Source organism: Hyperoodon ampullatus (assembly GCF_949752795.1).
Source record: "Hyperoodon ampullatus genome assembly, chromosome: 5".
NCBI classification, from domain to species: domain Eukaryota; kingdom Metazoa; phylum Chordata; class Mammalia; order Artiodactyla; family Ziphiidae; genus Hyperoodon; species Hyperoodon ampullatus.
In genome coordinates this window covers 61,853,974-61,874,523 of record NC_136918.1, presented here as the reverse complement: position 1 = coordinate 61,874,523, position 20,550 = coordinate 61,853,974, and the positions used below count along the sequence as shown (strand labels likewise).

Here is a 20,550-nt window from a genome sequence, read left to right as displayed (position 1 = left end):
AGGCAATCAAAAATAATAAAGATAATGTTAGAAATTTTCAATGTACCTCTGTATTCCAGATTTTCAACCACCCCTCAAGATCTCCTGCAGTGAGGTATCAATTTGACTTATCAGTAGACACAATAATGGAACCAACAACACTATGAGCCAAAAATTCAGCCAGAAGGTGCTTCTTAAATGTATCCCAGAATCTGACATACCCAGATCCTCCACATGACACCAGGTTGGCTCCCCCTAACATGTAAGAGAATCCCTAATTAGGAAACTACAAACACAAGAAACAACTTCCTCACTGGTTTGCCCTGTAGAAAGCATACGGATGTTGGAGAGGTGAGTAGCCCCAAAATCAACTTCCAGCACTCTGATTCTCTCAAATATAAACTGGAAAAAACCCTATGATACCTTCACTGGTTTTTTTGAATATTAAATGAGATAGGATGTGTAAGATATTCCATTAAATCTAGTTACCACTCCTTTGTTCATTGTTTTGATATTATTTGGGTTTTTAAATTTTTGTTTGTTTGTTTTTTGTTTTTTTGCAGTACGCAGGCCTCTCACTTCTGTGGCCTCTCCCGTTGCGGAGCATAGGCTCTAGACGCACAAGCTCAGCGGCCATGGCTCATGGGCCCAGCCACTCCGCGGTACATGGAATCTTCCTGGACCGGGGCACGAACCCGTGTCCCCTGCATCGGCAGGTGGACTCTCAACCACTGTGCCACCAGGGAAGCCCTTGGGTTTTTAAATTTTGATAGAATCTGTTACTTCAAATAAACTTATAAAATACTAATTTCAACATTATAATAATATTTCAATTACGTAAAACACATCTTTCTTAATTACCCGTTGGACACATATACCAAAGAAGTAAAATTCCTCTTGCACAGAGCTGGATGCGTATATGTAGTTATAGCAGCATAGCTATTGATTCCTCTATGTAGCTGTATGCTTTGAATTCTACTTATGAGCTTGTTTTTTAATCTTTCATGAAGAATTCATTGTAAGTCCTTATGGAACACTTTCTTGGTTCATAGGCCTAGAACTAACCTTTTCATTTTCCATTTTTATATGCTTGTAGAAGCACTTTACCTAAATTATTCTTCTGTGGCAAAGTTCCTATTATTATATGATAAATCTGTAGAAGACTTCCAATTTGCTTCACAAATGTGCTGCCTATTCACAATCATATCTGTTTAAGGTAGAAATAATGGTATGTAGCCGCTTCAGTGGAAACAATTTGGGAATAACAGTAAGAAGAATTAGTGTTGAGAGCAATTTCAGGATAATAGTCATTTTGTAAGTATAAGTGCGTCCTGGAAAATAGAGAGTTTTAGAATCTGTTTCAAGGTCTATTCTAAATATTTCACAATGGTTCTAAAACTCTATAAGGCTATACCTTTATTGACTTTTAATGCAGAAAAATTATATAAGAAAATCATGCAGATTTTCCATCTGCAAATTGAATATGAGAGAGTGAATGTGGAAAACATGGTTCAGATATGTTTCTTTTTTCAATCATATAACATATATATGTCTAGATTCCTAATGTTAAGGAAAAATATTTCTAAAATTAAAAAATTACTTTTTTAGGTGAAAGGTCAAAACTATGCATTGTTCTCAGGAGCAGATTTTAACTTTGGGAGCATGTAGGCTGCATCAACACCACACTAACACAGCCATTGAAGACAAAGGGGAAATTAAGCAAATAGTTATTCAATTATAATATCAAATAACTATGGTAAATCATATGTTAGCATACATCTTAGAAGAAGCTCTAACCAGAACTCTGACTTATTCTGGAAAGGATTCGTAGTTGGTAAAGACACCCAAAGCATTACCCATAGCCCCCAACCAAAAAAATTAAGACAAAGAGCAGGCAGCTCTCTTGACCTGGGATCAGCAGTTAGCAGCAGCTATTTCAAGTTTTGCTGTTGCCCCCAATCTCCAAGTTTCTCACTATCTTCTCATAGCCCACTTTGATAATAAGTGTCAGTGTGGTCATCTCAAGACTCAACCCTTCTACCCCATGCAGACCTAAGCTTTGGCTCATATATTTGGAGCATATTTCTTGCTGTGCCCTCTACCCTACCAAATCTCTACACCATGGCTACAACACCAATTCTGATTGTTGCCCAGAGTTTTTCTCACTCTGATCCTGACATACGCAGCACTGTATAAATTGCTTGTGGGGTCTGGTCTAGCTCCTGTTCCTGGATCCATCCTCCTGAATCCTAACCTCGTTTGCCACAGCCTGTGGCTTCCTGTGACCTGGTGCTGACCATTCGCTAGACACAGTCAAACTCTACAAGACCTAGATTGGATTAGATTGAACTTTCTTTATTGTTCCCTGCTCCAACACTTTACAATATATCAAAGCAGTCTACAGTCAAAATATAAATATATATTTTACCTGTGGCTGCAATGTTTACTCTTGCTTCAAGGAAGCAAAGCCTCATAACAGCATTATTGCACTCAGTGTCTGTCTCAAAGGAACAGGCTCCCAGAGTAGCCTGGTCAGCCGTGGGGTGGGTGAAGCGGCTCCTCCCAGCACCAGGAAGCTTTTGAGGCTCTCTATCTGAGATGGAGAGAAGCCAGGTGTCTTAATGAACAGATATATGCTTTTCAAACAAAACACTTATGAAAAACAATAGGCTCACCCCCATCACAGCCTCCAAAGACTCCAGCAAATCTCACAATATGTTTCCAGTCAACATCCACGGAGCCTTGTGCTGTTCACTTCCTCAACCCCAACTTCAAGGATTGCTTGATTCCATTTTTATTTCTCATACTCCATACAAGCTTACTGTGTTTTCCCTTGATGTGAATTAATATGGACTTCATTTTATAGTCCCTGCTAACACCTTAGAGATCCTGATATGTTCAAGACAAATGTGATATTAATATCATGGCATTTTCAACTTATTAATCATTAATATTAAGCTTGCAAATAATTTAATGAACATGAGATACGACTATGTAATGTATTTCAATGATCATTCTTAAGCAATATTATTTTAGTGAGTTACCCTGGAAAGGATATTCCTAATGGTGCTTCAATTATCTAATGATATCATCTCCAAGCCACACTAATAAAAACTGGGGATATTTATCTCAGAATCTATAAATAGTCTGCACACTGTTATGAAAAACCTATACAGAGGTGTCTTCAAAATTTCAAAGCAAGTCTATAGCAATGCCTCTTGTGTCCTTTATAAATTGGACATTATCTGCTTTTCTTTCCTATCTGTCTGTCTGTTTTTAATCATAGCCATAATTAGGTTCGCTATCAGAACAAGACTGTGCTCTCCTGAGGACTAATGCAGACAAAGGCAGAATTCCACCCTCTCCATGGAGGGTTCAGATGAACCCTCATGATTAGCTCTTTGTATATAAAGCAGGTCAAAGTTTTGTGCCTGCAGCTAAGTAAACTCTAAATCCCTTAAGTTAGTCATGTTCCTCCTAAAAAATTACTCCCTTAGCTTTTCACACACACATACAAAAGCTGTATCTGATGACCAGTCTTTTCGTAAGGTCTAACTCAGCCTCTGTGAGTTTATCCAGTTGAGACAACAGAACCTCACCGGGCCATGAGGAATGACATATTCATTACCCAAATAAATTAGTCTAAGGAAAAACCTTTAGTATCTAAAGAAACTAAAATAAAATGTGAAAGGCAATTGTCAAGACATTTTGCTTAAGTATAAAATATTCATCTGCTATGCTAAACTCCCATAAAATACAAGTTACTCCCATCTCATGCTCCTCACAGGTTTCTAAAGCAAGAAATAACTTAAGATTTCCAGGTGGTATAATATTTAATACAAGCTCTAGATTGAGCCTAAGCAGCCTATCAAGTGAACACGAGTTCCCATTTTCCTACCAAGGAGTGCCCAAGGTTCAGCCAAAGGCAATTTGGCAAGGTTTATTGGCAAAAACTAAACTAGATAAAAATGAGAGGCCTGCTCCCTGCTGTCAGTAATTCAGAAACGCTGATGTAGCATAAAGAGAAGGAACGGCAAGCCATGGAGAATTTGCTAAGCCAAGTAAATCTCAAGGTTCTTTTAGTCACTTTGACAAGACAACGATATCACTAATCCCTTGTGCTTATAGCCAATCATCTATAATTTAGGAGCAAGCTGCAGCAGGTCCATGAACAAACAACCAGGCTTCCTGTGGCTGAAATCAGACACATTATTTTAGTTGCAAACTTACGCTCACCCGATTTTGATTTTAGCAGCCGCTGATAATCAGGGTGAAGGATATAGTGACCATTTTCTGTGCTATTGTTCCACAGAACAGTTTCTCCATCATAACTCCCTATATGAGCCAAGACAGAGAACAGAAATGGCCTGAAAGTTAGATAGAAAATATGAACAACAGCAATTAGAAGAAATCATTATCAAAATAACTTACGTGGAATCTGGCACTTCGTAAGTTCTACGTATTTGGAGACATGAATGAATAGTAATTACTAGTGTTTTTATTAAACTTTAGAACTTAGAAACTTCATGAAATATCTGTTCAGTAAGTGTGATAGAAATTATTGTTACATCTTTTTCATTTTATAGTAATAAAGCATTCAGAATAAAAGCTTTGTAATTAAACAGCTTGAGTCTGAGTCCTGGTTCGACCACCTACTAGCTGTGTAACCTTGGGCAGGTTATTTAACTTTACTTGATGCCACAAGTTCCTCACCTATAAACCTTGGTTAATAATTTTAGTTTTTTCATAGGGCTGCTATGAAAAATGAAAAGCACTTAGTGCCTAGCATATTATTATATTTTTAATACTGAAAAAGTGTTAATAATTTTTATCATATTTGTTTATTATTGAGTGAGGGCAAACAAATTAAGTCCTTCTGAGTTTCTGTTTCCTACATTCTTCGTGTGTGTGTGTGTGTGCATGTGTGTTCTTTTTTTTAAATTGAAGTATAGTTGATGTGTGTGTATTCTTTCAATTCCTTCTCTTTTAAGTCCTTTATTGAATGCTGCTTTCTCCAATATTAAAAGTTTCCCTACACAAAGTCCTTCCCTACTGCTCATTACAGAAAACATAGAAAAGTCCAAATATCAAGGCTAAGTCTGACCAAGCCTGTCTCGGGAGGAGCCATGCATGCCCAGACCACTGCTCTCAGCAGCCCAGTGAGGAAAGCTCCCTAGTGAGCAGAGTGCCAACATCAAATAGAGAGCAGAAGACAAGAGCTGAGTGGGCTGTACTGATGGTGTCTTTCTTGGGATTTGGAGAGAGAAGAGAGTAATACATGCTGAACTCTGTATTGTCCTGGAGAGGGCAGCCTGTGTAACTCACAAACTGCCCAAGGATGATGGGTTTCCATGGATTAGCTGTCCATGGGAGTAGACTTCCAGCAGCTACATAGCAAATTCAACTGCAGAGTTGGCCCCCCAGAAGATAATCAGGCAAGCTCTGAAAACAATGAAACTTTAAATGTAGACAGAGCAGGAAACCTTGTATTGCAACACTTCATAGATATCCAAGCTCTTTTCCTGTAATTTTTCATTCCTCTTAATTGATGACATTTTTGGTTCTATAAAAAAAAATTAGTCTGTCAAAATACAGACTTGATAATTTCATGGTGCAATCTGTCTTTATAAATTGATTTCTTTGGCTGGAAATGATTCAGCAATTTCTGATCCTCTTTAATATATCATGTCAAAGTATGCCTGTAGATCCTTTCAAGAGCTTGGATTTGTAGACGTTTCATGAGACCAGTCTTTAACCAATGTTATTTAGACTAAATTGTGCCACAGGGTTAATGTGTTCCCATTATAAAATACCTGAGTACCACAGAAGTGTGATTTGTACCCAACAGCCCTAATGCTGCTCCTCAAAAAAGGACAATGAAAATAAAAGTTTGTATTTACTGATGAGCTTATTGTGAGCACTGGGTTAAACCCTTACACAGATTATCTTGTGCAATCTTCACTATAAACCAAGATACTGATATATCATTATTAATCAGAAACAATTATAATTTAGAGTTTAAATAACTTTCTCCATATGAGGTAGTGGCAAGTGGTGGAACCAGGATCTGAAGCCAGGTAGCCAAGCTCAGGAGCTGACGGTCATAACCATTATCACCCAGCCCTAGAAATAAGGACCAAGAGTATCTCTAAGGGCAAGGACTGCTTCTTTAAGAAATCTTTTCATTTTGCAGTTGAGAAAACCCTTTTTCAAAGTGAGTGAGGCAAAAAAATACAATTTTCACAACTGATGGTCAAGTGAAGGTTCAAGTAACCTGAAACAAGAATTTGTGGAGGTAAAAATGCAGTGCATACGATATCATTACGGTGTTGCACTCCTCCCTTCCATTCTTCAGGCTGGATGAAAAACTGATAGAAGGTTTTACTTAGAGTAAAACAGAGTAATAGCCCTAGTAAAAAAGGATATAGCATTTAGCTGTGGATATAAAAGTGATATACATATTGAGTACCCATCATGCACTTGGATGGTGTGATTTGAGAGGTCTAAAAGATGCTGCTGCCCCAAATTTTATCCCTATGTGTCACCCATAAGGATGAATCCCCACACTGAACTTGCTTTTGGATTCTCTCCTGAATCCTCTGGTAAATTATAAATATTTAATATCAGAAGGTTAATCTTCCTTTCATAATCATTAAACCAACGATGCATGCATCTATCAGGTTAATTATCCACAACCAAGACCCTAAAACAAAACTTCTCCAACATGGAACCACCAAAAGGTTTTTGACAGTAACAATAAAAAAGGGTAGAGTCTGTGGGTCCTTTTTCATACAGCATCTCGAGGAACTATATTTGTGGAACACTTGAAAATGCCACTTGAAAGAAATGGGATGGAGGACAGATATGTTTTCAACAGAAACAGTAGTTTTGAAAAGGTCAGTATTCTGGGGCACTTCTGGTGAATCTGAGGACAGACCAGAAAAGACAGAGAATGAAATGTCTTGTGCCTGGTAGGGAAGGGAGGAGACTAAAGTTAAATTTGGGGGGCATCAAAATATGGGGCCACCCTGTTTCCTCTTGATTGCAACTCTGGCTCCCAGCCTCTGGTAAGCCTCTCCCTCCTTCTAAAGCCACACACATTTCAAAGGAGCATTTGTAACCCCAGGCTTGGTGTCTCCACCCACGTCCTCTCTTCACCTTTCTGAAATCTTGCTTTCTATTCTGCCCATGCTAAAGGTCTCCCAACTGCCCTGCCAGTGTAACTAACTCCTCACCCTCTGATGGATGTGAGTTTCTTCCTGGAAACTCTTGTTTCCAAACACCCTGCTTCTCTTCCTGCCTCCCCAACCTTTCATTCCTTGCTCTCTACTTCACCTCCCTTTTCTGTTTCTCTCGTTAATATGGACATTACTCACTGTCATTCCTCCACTCCCCTCTCACTGCTCAAAAGGGCTTGTTCAGAGATTTTGTATACCACCGTCATTTCTAATCTCACTTCTGTACAAATGGCTCTTAAATTTATCTACATTTAGAACTTTTTCCAGTGGTGAGTTGCTCCCACTTGACAGCTGACAGTTCCATTATGCTTTCCATCAGCAACATATCAAAAATCCAAATGTTTCATCTTCGCTCCACAGGAGGACTCCCTAAATTCCCAAAATTGGTTAATAGACCAGAACTCCACCCTCCTGCATGCCTTTCTCTTCTTTAGTCAAATAAAATACTCAGATTCTTCCTCTGTGATATGTTACATATTCATTCCTTCCTTTTTATTTTAAATAACCAATGACAGCTTCCTAGCTCAGCACTCACTAGCTCATGGTGGAAAAATTTTAATAGCCTCTTAACCCATTTCACTGTTTCTAAGCTACCCACCTCTGGTACATTCTTCATCCTGCAACCAGATTAATCATTCCATTCAGGAGCTCTTAATATACATTCATTCTACAAGCATTTCTTTTCTCCTTGGAAGTCCCTGTTCATGGTGCTGCAGGGGACAGAGCCATGAACATAAAGTGACTAAAATGCAAAGTGAAATGTGATAAGTGCCAAGGAAGTACTGACCAACTGCTACGGAAATCCAGGTGTAGAAATCACAGAAGGCTGAGTGAAGGGAGTATTTTTGAGCTGGACCATAACGGATGGGTAAGATTTGGAAGAGGAAGTCACTCTAGGCAGAGTGGGGAAACAGCATGATCAAAAGGTAAGAAGACTAAGGCCCTATTAAAAACCATTTCTTCGTTTTTTCCATTTCCTACATGACAAAATTCAAATGTCTGGGGGCCTGTTATTCAAGATCTAATAATATTTGGATCCAATCAACTTTTTTAGAGTTTTTCCCTCTATCTTTCTATCCTTGGTTTTCAAAGTAAAATGTGAATGTCCAGCTATTTGAGAGGGCTACTAGAAGCCACAGGGTAAATATGGCATGCCTTCCTAAGTGTTCATTTTACTCAAAGGGTTTTAGGGAAAATATTTTTTTTTTTTTTTTTTTTTTTTTTTTTTTTTTTTTTTTTTTTTTTTTTTGCATTACGTGGGCTTCTTACTGCTGTGGCCTCTCCCGTTGCGGAGCACAGGCTCTGGACATGCAGGCCCAGCAGCCATGGCTCACGGGCCCAGCCGCTCTGCGGCATGTGGGATCCTCCCAGACCGGGGCACGAACCCGTGTCCCCCGCATCGGCAGGCGGACTCTCAACCACTGCGCCACCAGGGAAGCCCGGGAAAATATTTTTATATTAAAAATAAGGATACATGCATTCATGAAATGGAATGTAAAATTCACCTGGATTTTATAGATAGAATGCAAGTTTTCAAATAACTTTCTTGCTTGTAGGAGCTGTTTTGAGCTGTTAGGAGTATTCAGAGGCTGTTTCTGAAGCACATCTCAGGTTCAAGCCAAGCAATACTTACTGCTCTCTAAGTATGCTTTGCATTTCTAGCTGCCTTTTAAAAAATTTTTATTATTTATTTATTTTATTTATTTTTGGCTGCTTCGGGTCTTAGTTGCAGCACGCAGGATCTTCATTGAGGCATGGGGATCTTTCACTGTGGCGCACTGGCTCTTCACTGTGGTGCGCGGACTTCTCTCTAGCTGTGGTGTGTGGGTTTTCTCTAGTTGTGGCACACAGGCTCCAGGGCGCATGGGCTCTGTAGTTGTGCCATGCGGGTTCCAGAGCTTGTGGGCTCTGTAGTTTGTGGCACAGCAGGCTCTCTAGTTGAGGTGCGTGAGCTCAGTAGTTGTGGCGTGTGGGCTTAGTTGCCCCGCAGCATGTGGGATCTTAGTTCCCTGATCAGGGATAACCCGCGTCCCCTGCATTGTAAGACGGATGCTTTACCACTGGACCACCAGGGAAGTCCCCTAGCTGCTTTGTTTTTATTCATGATGGGTTCTTCCATTCCTCCATGGATGTCCTTTCACACACAGACCCACATCTACCTGTCTACACACCCATTTGTTAAGTCTATCTTGTTCTGTAGTCTTCCTTAATAACTAGTGCTGAAAGAAATATTTCCCTCTTCTGACCTCTTACATCATTTGCAGTTTACTTACAACATTTGATTAATATTATATAGTCTCTGCTCCTCTGCTAGATTGTAAGCTCTCAGAAACCAGGGATCGTGTCTTATTCTACAACCTTCAGTGGCAATCATAGTGACCTACACATATTAAATATTCAATAAATATTTGTCAAGTGAATGAAGGAAAAATTCTCTGCTCAGATGTTACCTCCTTGGGTAAGCCTTCCCTGACCACCCAAGCTAAAGACTCTTCCTTGAGTTTCTCATTCTTCATCTACATCATTTTTCTTTATTACATTATCATTATGTGATATTGGGGTGCTATTTGTCTGTTTCTTTTCTGTCTCTCCTACCATAAATAGGATCTAGGAGAGCAAAGACTTTGTTTCTTCCCCTCAGCATCAGTAGTGCCTAGAATAGGACCTAGAAAATAATAGGCATTTCATAAAAACTTGCTGAATCAATATATAAGTTATTTTATTTTTAAATCAATAATTTAATATTAATGTTACCTTAATATTAATATAAGGCTTAGCAAGAAAAGATAATATAAATAAGGTAATTTGCAGTTCTGAAATTGTCATTAATCTCATAATAGCTTTATATGCATATATTTTTAATTTTCTCTCTACCTATTGGTAAGTTTGGTTGAAGAGGTTACCTTTTGGGAATGGAGAATGTGAGGGTGGGAGTGAGAGAGAAGCAATCAGTCCATATCTCTTCTATTATCTCTCAGCCAAAATACAATGTCAGATGTCTTCTTTGCCAAGCTATCCATATTAACTAGGTATATTTAGGGAGTACCACCCAAAGGCACAAAATCCTTTTCATAAGATGGTATAAAAAGCCCTTCTGATATTTGACCTTGTGTGTCAAAATGGTGAGAAACTAATTAGCTGCCACCTTTCCCTTGAAACCTAACCTGAAACTTTCATTTGAAATGACAGTTATCCTTAAAATACCTTCAGAATCCACCCTGTATTTCTTACTTTGTACATTTCCAAGATAACTATTTTTTTTAAGTTTGTACTTTTGCCAAAAGTAAAATTGAAGTGCAGAATGAGCCAATCTTTAGGCCATTTTAGGAGTCTGAGAGATTTGTTCTTTCTGACACTGAAGGAGTTTACTAGTTCCATTCCACACCTCACATTTGAAATCCTGGGAGTACTGCTACTGAGTCATTGTGTCTTCTTCTGATGCCGACCTTATCTCTAATTCAGAATTTAGATATGATGACCAACTCTGTGAAAGCAAAATTAGTTTACCTGTCCAGGGCAAAATTTTTTTTAATGTTTTAAAAAACAATTTCTTTTAGGATGAATGAGATAGGAAAATAACTTTTACCAAAACTTATCATGTAGAAATTGTCATGGTGAGAACAAAAGAACACAGTCAACTATTTGTTCCCTCAGAGATTAACTGTTCATGTTTTGTTAGTCCAATTATCATAAGAACGTATCTGTGTTCAATCCATTGCTTTTTAGGCCAAAAGGATTATCTCAGAGATAGAAAGTGAGGTCAAAATAAATCAGTTCATTTTTATTCTTTTTCCTAAAATTTGCGGAGTCCAATTTTGGATACTGAAACTGTCACAAAATTAGTTTTGAGGGTTATTTGTGAATTTCAAACATACTCACCCCCTCCTAGCTTCCAACAATATTATTCAGAATAAGTCACAACTTTGGAAGTTTTCATTCTGATTCTTATCCTAATAATAGAAACTGACTGAGTCATATATAAGATTATGTATAGTTCCTTAGCAAGGCAATTATTAAGAATTTAATATCTTGTGATAGATAAGTTTTATTGTTGAGGAACTTCAAATCCCTAATCTCATTTCCCTGAAAAATACTTTTAGAAATAAAATTATATCAACAGCTATTTACTGACCATTTGCTTTTTAAAGGACGCTACTATCAATCATATTTTCAGAATTATTTGAAATTATATGAAAGATTCTCTTTTTATTTGTATAAGTCTAGATATTTTACAGAGGTAAAACCTTCATAAAGAGAGGTTTCTCCTTTAACTAAAAGAAGAGAAATAAAGTGGGGAAAACAAAGAGCTTGAGTTTATTTCTACAGAGAGTTGCAAATACAGAATCATGAAATTTTAGGGCATAAAATTAAGATAAAAATAAGATCAAATGTTAAACAATTATGATTATTTGATTTCACCAGAACTATACATATTAAATGACTACTTTTAACAAATGCAAAGGTAACTGATCATCTATTCACTTAGTTTTACCAACATAAATACGGCTAGGTATTTAACCAGGTATTTTTTAACTGACCCTATGTCAATTCACAACTTTGTCTCTAAGCATATTTTGCTTAAGGTGATAAGAAACATATTTCTAGAAGTTCTGAATTTGGGGCTTTTTTCTGATGGAAATATTCTCTAGATATGAAAGGTCATATTTCTAAATAACCAGCACGGGCTCTCTGATTCAGGCTTTGCTTAGGCCCATTTCACAGTCCATTTTCCATATCTTGCCTTGTATGTGTTGACTCCCCAACTAGAATGTGATGCCCTTGAAGGAAGGAATCCTGCTTCTTCACTTTCAGTCCATCATCGTTCCTAACTCCATGTTTTCCATCTAGGTGTAGTTTAAAGATATTTGTGGAAAGCAAAGGGGAAAAATCATGGTAAGCTAAAATTCTAAGGTATTGTTAAGTTGATAAATGTGTGGGGTTTTATGTGTTTCTTCAAGTGCACAAAACTGATTCATTAGTGTTGACATGACCAACCTACTCATTCATATTATTTATTTAAAAGAATATAATTGATCTCCCAAGATTTAATGACTCCATCTGTAACTCGGGAATGGTGGGAAGAGCATGGACCTTGGCATAGAATTCTAATTCGGCTGCCTGCTAGCCTTGGCCAGGCTACCCAACCTCTTCAAGCCTTGCCTCCCCCTTTGTGAAAATGAATTGGTAATACTTAGCTTTCTGGCTTACTGTAATGAGAGAATAGATTTGAATAGCTACTCTGCTTTCCTCTAATTCGGAGTATAATTACTGGGTAATCAATCTCTCTAATCCTCAGATTCCCTGTCTATTCAATAAACGTTAATTAAGCCATTCAACAAATATCATTGAGCATCTAATAAGCCCCAGAAAAAAATATATATATAGCATATGTATATATGCTTATTAAATGCTCAGTATATATATTCCTAGGTTAAATAAAGTACAGGAAACTAAATAACACAAAGACAAAAGGGGGCATATTTCCACCCTGGGAGTAAAGAGAAATGTTCTGGTGGAGAAGATATATGAATGAGACTTGAAATAGGAATAAACATTAGCCACATGAAAAATATTTGAGAGCGTTCTAGATAAGGGGAGAGAATAAAGGCATGGGGTTGAGAAACAGTACGGTTTGTATGGAAACAGTCTGACAGCAGGTTGTTATTTGAGTTTAGAATGTACACAAGAATGGGTGAGTATGAAGCTCAGAAAAGTCCAGGCCAGAGGGCGTTTCGTGGGTTTTTTTGTAGACACTTTAAAAAGCTTTAAACAAGGAAGTGACATAGACAGATCACATCGTAGAAAGAAATCACTGTAGAAATCATTAAAATGAGCAAATCTATTTAAGAGGTAAAAGGGAAGCATTACTAGAGGAAAGGACAAATAAGAAGGCTGTGACATTCGTGTATGTAGAAATGATGCTCTGAATTATACAGTTTAGTAGTAATAGGAGCAGATTTGAAAAAATATTTAGAATATAAAATAGACAAGGCTTAGAGACTACTTGGTTGTGAAGTTGAGTGAGAAGGGAAAACAAAGGTGGATGAACAGGGTGTCTAGCAATTAACTGAAGCTCCGAATCTAAGAGAAGAAGCAGATTTGGGGAAAGGGAATGAATAATACATTCAGTTTAGAATATGTAGAATTTGGGATTGCAGTCAGACGCATCCAGGAAGCAAACGGATAAGTGATCTTAGAGAGAGAAGAGCTGAAGATAGAGATTTGAGATATCTATAAAATATTGCCTACCTTCCGAGAAGAAGCTAAGGATTAGGTTAGATAGTGTATGTAAAGTGCGTAATGCTACAAAGCACTATGAATAAAATAAATTGGATGGCATACTTATGTACCTAACTCAATAAATGTAACTTCTATTCCATCTTGGGCAGAATTATCAGACCAATTTCTTTATTTAAATAGAGCCTAAAGTTAAAGTTACAGTATAACTTAACAGCCTCCTCTGGGTTTTAAAGAAAGCTTAATAAGCTGACGGTCAATCTTCCAGTTATTTCTTCTCAAATCACTAAACTATTATGGAGTTGGCTTAATGGACCATCCTCCCCAAGCCAGAACCAAAAAACCGACCTGTTCTCTTGCCTCTTTTGCCTAATGCCTCTTGGCTAAAAAAAGACCCTGCAAAGATCCTGCAAAATCCATCCTAATGTAAGACCTTCTACTTAGGAAATATAATTTTTAAATTCATCAACATGAAAATAAAAAAATATAATTGAGAATGCATTCATTCAACTTTCAATTCCAACCACAGGGATCCAAGTCCTGACAACCTTGTGGAAGATGGAAAAAATGGAGGAAAATGAGAGGAGTGGTAAGTTTTCCTCCACTCATTTCAATCCTCCCAAAAATTCCTCCCCAAGATTATACAAAGTGACCACCCACCATGTTGGGGAAGCTAGTAAAGTAGTCCTGTTCAGGCTTCAGAGGTGGCACTAGGCCTCTCTCTGATGGGACAATGATGCCAAAGCTGGCTGCATGCCAAACTGCTGAGCTACACCCAGGCCAGCAGGGGTGGCACAAGCACACATTGTAAACCATTAGATAAGACAGGGAGTAAGTCATGGGACTTCTTGCACCTTGAGGGACTGGCCAGCCCCCGGGGATCAAGAACATTCTCAGACTTAAGAGTTAAGACCAAGGCATTTATGACAACAACCAGAGCTGCAAACTTGCACGTAGGCTGATCGTTATCAGCCTGTGGCCTGGCGCTAAAAGCTGGGTTCCTTTGAGCGGCAAACTGAAGTCTCAGCAATGGGGTGGACACACCGCCCGGGACTTTCCCAAATGGGACTCCAGATTGCTGTTCAAGGGACTTCCCAGCGCTGCTTGGATCTGGATATAGCTGCTTCCCCAATTTGGTGATGTTTAAACCTGTCTTTACCATTCTTTCTTAGTTAGTTATACTATTCTTTTCTTAATTAGTATACTGTAATCTTTGTTAATTCAATAAACTCTCTCTAAATTCTTGTTTGAGTGTAGAGTGGTTATTTTGCCAGCGAATCCTACTAACCTTGAAACCGAAAGTAAGGCTTTCAGCAAAACACACCAATACAGATCAAATCATTGGGTGTTCTTTTAAACCACTTTTGAATGACTCTATATATTTAATCTTTAAAAATATCCCCCTGGGCTTCCCTGGTGGCGCAGTGGTTGAGAATCCGCCTGCCGATGCAGGGGACACGGGTTCGTGCCCCGGTCCGGGAAGATCCCACATGCCACGGAGCGGCTGGGCCCGTGAGCCATGGCCGCTGAGCCTGCGCGTCCGGAGCCTGTGCTCCACAACGGGAGAGACCACAACAGTGAGAGGCCCGTGTACCGCAAAAAAAAAAAAAAAAAAAAAATTTCCCCCTGTAACCAATTAAAAAAACTCACATTTGATGCTATTTCTAGCCACGGATGTATAAAAAATATAACTAAGAAAATGATGTGTCTCCATAGTTTTGACTAACGTTGATTAATTTTTAAAGTTTTTTTTGTTACGTTCAAAATTTAAAGTGGCTCAGCTGTATATTACACATCTACCCTGCCATGATATTAGAGAACTTCACTTATTCATTGCCATAGCCTAATTATAGAGATCATTAGGCTGTAGTCTGCTGGAGTGGTTATGAGTCATTGATGGATCATGATTGCTCCCAGGGATGTGAAGAAGCTGTGTCTTTCAAAGGTGGGGATGATTAAATTAGTTCTTAATAGCATGTAGAATATACATGCTATTAAGAACTATAATTAATGAACTATACTTTCTTAACTTATAGTCAAACTGCCCCTGAAAACTAAGCTGTGTGTGTGTGTCACTATATTTTCTAGTCTGTGTTTACATTTATATTAGGCAAAAGCCTTCCCTATGACTGATAAAAATCCCCAAATAAATACTGCTGGTTTTCTAGGTATAAAATCTGATTTAGTCCTACTTCAAACCATTAAGATCATATTTCTATAGTGAATAATCCTGGGCAAATTACCTATTAGAGCAATATTTTGTGAACGGTTGAATTTATGGACAATATATTTTCAAAACACATCACACTTTAATTTTCCTAGTGCTTATACAATGCCATAGAAAAGGCCATTTATGATCCCCTAGTTCTCTAGAGGAAAGAGGAAAGAAAAGTAATTTTCCTTATAATGAATGGCAAAATTGCTCCTGAACACAGTAAGTGGGCTGTGAAAGGCCCTTCTCTGCACTGATATGAAGGAGGTGCTAACATAGATTTTCGCAGGCTGTTCCCCTCTTGTGCTGTCATTTAAACTAAGTAACAAGAGAAGAAGGAATGAGTTCCTTTTACAGTTGAAGGAATGCAATTTATACATTAAGAATTTATTGACTATAAAATTTGGGAAACTTTTGGATTTAATCCCCAGGAAGTGGTATTACGTTTCTATCTGGAATGGTTAAAGAAGAAGATTCCCAAAGCCAGGAGAAAGCAATGTAACACTTCTCAAAGCCATTCAAACTACGTGATCATAAAATATTTTATTCACAAGCATTCAGTCAATTCCAAATAGAGTTTCACTCACCTAGGTCACCAGCAAGTTAAAGACCCAGAATCAGTCAGGATTTCTATGTTCTTTTTTCCTTTAGATTTTGATTTAAATAAAACTTTCTTTTACCTTCCTACAGTTTTGCATGAAGCACATCATACCTGTCCCAGACTGTAACCAGGATTGTCTTCTTAAGAACCAGGATGTGTGAAATATCCACAGCTCCCTCTTGCCCAACATTTAGTGTGTGGTGACAATAGCCATTGAGGTCCCAGACCTTCAAGAGAAATGTTAAAATCAGCTTTGAGACAAGAAAAGAAAATGTCTTCTTCAATGAGTACATTAACAGAGTGTAATAGGATTATTTTACACGTTTTTGTTTACATCCTGGACTAGGGTTGATTCACTTGAGATACATAATAATTAAAGAAAATCCTCTCACCATTTGAATTTAGCTATTATATTTATTACTCATTTTGTAACCTTATCAGTCTATTCTAATATTGTTGATTCAAAGGCTATAAATAAGTGTATATTTTTTAGGGGGAGACAATACAAAATCATGAAAAGCCACATTTTGGAGTCTGTCAAAATCCTGGTTCTTTCTCGAAGTGTCTTTCTAAATTTTAGTTTCCTCATTTATGACACAGGACCTTTACTCTTCAGGCATGCTTGGAATTTTAAACATCTATACAGAGCCTGAAACACAGTCATCATGTCCTAGGTTTCCTATCTTCTGCCAGTAAAACCTCCTGTTGACAGTGAGTGCCAGACCCAAGCCCACAGAAGCACAAGCAATTCCAGTTTACCTCCTCAGACAGTGGGTGAGGATGTAGACCTGATGGGTGTACTTTAAGAGAGAAGGTCATTAGGTCACCAGCAGTTAAAACTAAGCCCTGCTATGAAACATTATTGGTTCATCATCAAAGAGCAAGTTGGCACCTTCTATCAAGATTAAAACACATATACACCTTGCCTCAAAAATTCAACTTCTAGAAAATCATCACACAGAGACACTCATATGTATGAAATGACATAGGTTGAAGGATATTCTGGATGCTTTGTTTACAAAAGCTAAAGATTTAAATCAACTTAATTGGTCACTAACAAGAGACTGAACATCAGAATATGGAATATTTACAGTAGCATATAATGTAACTATTAAGAAGAATGAGTCACCTCCAAGTGTCCAAGCTTTGCCCAGAGTCGACCAGCTATAGAAACTTAAAGCAAGTTGCTTTATCTCCTTGGGCTTCAGTTTCCTCCTCTGGTATAATAATAGTACCAACCACGTAGAGGTGTGTGTATGTAAAGTGCTTAGCACAGTGCCTGGTTCATAGTAACCATGTGACAAAATTTAACTAACATCATTATTGTTGTTGTTTGCATTCATATGAATCAATGTCCAATACAGGGAAATGCAAAATGCAGAACAGCATGGACAGTGGACTGCCACTGAGAAAAAAAATGGTGCTCACAGTCTAGAAAGATGTACAAGAAACTAGTACCACTGGTAGCCACAAGGGAGGAGCTGGGAACAGGGGTGAGAAAGAGACTTTCTTTGCACTGTATATCCCTTTTATGTTTAAAATTTTATTGTGTGCATACATTATTCAAAACAATTAATTTAAAAACAGACACGTCAAAACTGTTATAAATAGGGCAATACTTTTAAATCTTTGATTGCATAGGTACTGGGTTTTAGATTCTAAATTATAAATGAGATTGGAAAATATCATTCATTCTTGTTTCTTCATAGAATATGGCCAGCGCAGCTCAACCTTGATTTATGCATCCTACATACCTACACTGAAATTGCCAAAGTTCAGAATTCTGTTGTGCTATTGTGATAAAGATAAATGTACCTTCAAAAGCTGTGACTGTAATACTAAATTCACATTAACTTCTAATATGTCAAGGTTTGAGCTGAGACATTGAGGGGTATACATGCTCTTCACCCACATCACTTTGTTCTCTTCTAAATATGGCTCTTACTAAGTCCACCTAAAATAATACCCACAAAAAAGTATTGTAAAGACCTGACTGTCTCCAGATCCTATCAAGCTGTGACCCTTAGCTGGGACCATTTTTGCAACCATCTACAAGTCTTCCCTACCCTAGACTCTATGACCAGTTATTCCTAAAAGAGGGATAAAAATAATCTAATCCATTCCCTTCATTGTTCACTTCAGCCTTGTATCCAAGGACTGGTAAGTGGGATTCTCACTTGTTCCTTTTGCCTAAGCAACTGTCTAATACTCCAGTTCCAGTTATTCTTGTTTTATTCTACCTTGACTACTAGGATTGGGATTATCCCATTACCTTCCCACATTTTACCAGTTCTCCCATGAACTAGATTACTTTACTTCAACACATGCTCCCAGTCCATACCTCACGCCATTACCCTTCCCAGAGGCCACATTCTGCTGATTTCTAGAGATTCTCACTGCAACATGCTTCACACTGACCGTTGCAGCCTGGAATCTCCCAGAATACTTGCCCCAAACTTCCATAATGTTCTACCTACATATCTAAGTAGCTTTCCACTACCCTCCCATGCAGCCTACCTGAATGCATCTTACAACCTAACACAGAAGGTACATCTAATTAACAGCCTTCTGACCCCAGTTATGACAGAAATTTGAGAACCATTCAAGGCTTATTCAAGAAACTGCCTTCTGTTGCCTCAGAGTGTCACAAGTCATCTCCCATCCAACACTGTCATCTCTCTTGAAGCTGAGAAGAACAGAGAAGATTCACTGGTAAGCATGATTTCAGATTGTAAGTATCTAGTTTTGCCTGAAATTTCGATCACCTTTGCAAAGTAAAATACCACTTTCCTCCCAGAAGAAATTAATAATAGTTACAAAATTAAAAAACTGAGAGGATAAAATAGTGTTAGTTTAGGATGGATAATAAATAAGATTATGATTGTTCTTCCTACTTTCCTTCTTTACTGTCTTACCTTCACATAAAAATGCAGATTACAAAATGGGTTAATTTCTAAATATTCATTTTCCAAAAAATTTGCATCTATGCAATTTTTAAAGTTTACTTATTTGCCCTGATTTCCATTTTATATACCAAAAAAAAAAAAAAAAAAAGAAAAAGAAAACTAGAGACATTAGCTGAAGCACATGAAAATTATTCAGGCTTCTTATTCCCCAGAGTGGTCCTCTATGGCTTTCTGAAATAAGTAAGCCAAGTTGTATTTTGATTCTAAATAATTTATTCAGAAAAATCATTTATTCATTTTTCCTCAGAGGTTTATTTTCCTAACAGCTTTGTTATTAGATGGTTTGGGTTATTTAGCTCTTCTTATCTTCTCATCGCTCTTCTTGAAAGGCCAAAAATACCAACACAAATATAGCCAAAGCTATGTCTCCTCACACAATATTTTAGCCCCCTCATATCTGGATAGAAAAGCGTCACTGTGTTCACACCTTTACAGTCCCATCTGTGCTGCCAGTCAAAAGCCGTGTCTCATTTGCATCGAGGGCCATTGTGCTGATTTCTGCGTTGTCATGGCAACCAGTAAACTGTGTGATTTTCTGCCCAGTGTCTATCATCCAGAAGGAAACAGTCGACCCCGCATCAGAACTGATTACCTACAAGAAAATAACACTGTAGAGAAATTAAATATAGTTCCAGAATCCACCATTTTTATTTAAATAAGATATCCAGCCTGTGCATTTCCACTAGTGAGATCCCCCAACAGTGACAATTTCGTAATGTATTTGCTTTCTTTTTGTTAAGCTGATAACATTTCAATTTCTAGGCCAGAACTGAGGTAATGAAGTCATGATTCTCTTTATCAGAGAAGATAGGAATCTTCTTTCCTTACCCACTGTTCAGCTTAGTGTCTAGAGGCCATCCTGAAATCGAATCCTACTGAAATAAACTTATATAGCTTTCACATTTAGATGAGAAACTTGATTTTATCAGTCACGATGTTCTGACACTATTTACTATATGAAAAGAAACTTTTTATCATATATTAGCTTCCATTTAGCATTCAGAAAATAAAGCACTACCAGCCATTACGGGGAAGAGTTCATTTCAGCAAGTTGCTAGAGTTACTGCTTCTAATGCCGTTAGTTCCTTTCTTTTTTTCCTCAAGGTACTGTGTATATGTTTACAACTAACACAAGTTTTGATGGGTCACTAAAAACAAAGAACACAGGAAGGTTAAATATAAATCTGCATATACACTCCAAGAGGAAGGCAACCAAACAAATGCAAGAAGGGATAGGATTATATATAATAGTTCCATAGTAAGAAATTTAATAGTGTCAAGTAGACTGCTAATTTCAGCTCTAGGTATTTAGGCATC

General features: G+C 37.7%; 1 protein-coding gene across 1 annotated transcript in view; it reads right to left on the bottom strand.

Moving 5' to 3' along the window:
- The window catches only part of WDR49 (WD repeat domain 49), a gene marked incomplete at both ends in the record, with an annotated part of 136,260 nt that overhangs the window by 33,484 nt on the left and 82,226 nt on the right, over nucleotides 1-20,550 (bottom strand). Inside the window, 8 exon segments of the mRNA XM_079705231.1 lie at nucleotides 47-97; nucleotides 101-234; nucleotides 2,408-2,572; nucleotides 4,216-4,314; nucleotides 6,254-6,363; nucleotides 6,365-6,388; nucleotides 16,379-16,494; nucleotides 19,661-19,825. Of these exon segments, the coding sequence (XP_079561357.1) occupies nucleotides 47-97; nucleotides 101-234; nucleotides 2,408-2,572; nucleotides 4,216-4,314; nucleotides 6,254-6,363; nucleotides 6,365-6,388; nucleotides 16,379-16,494; nucleotides 19,661-19,825 (864 nt within the window).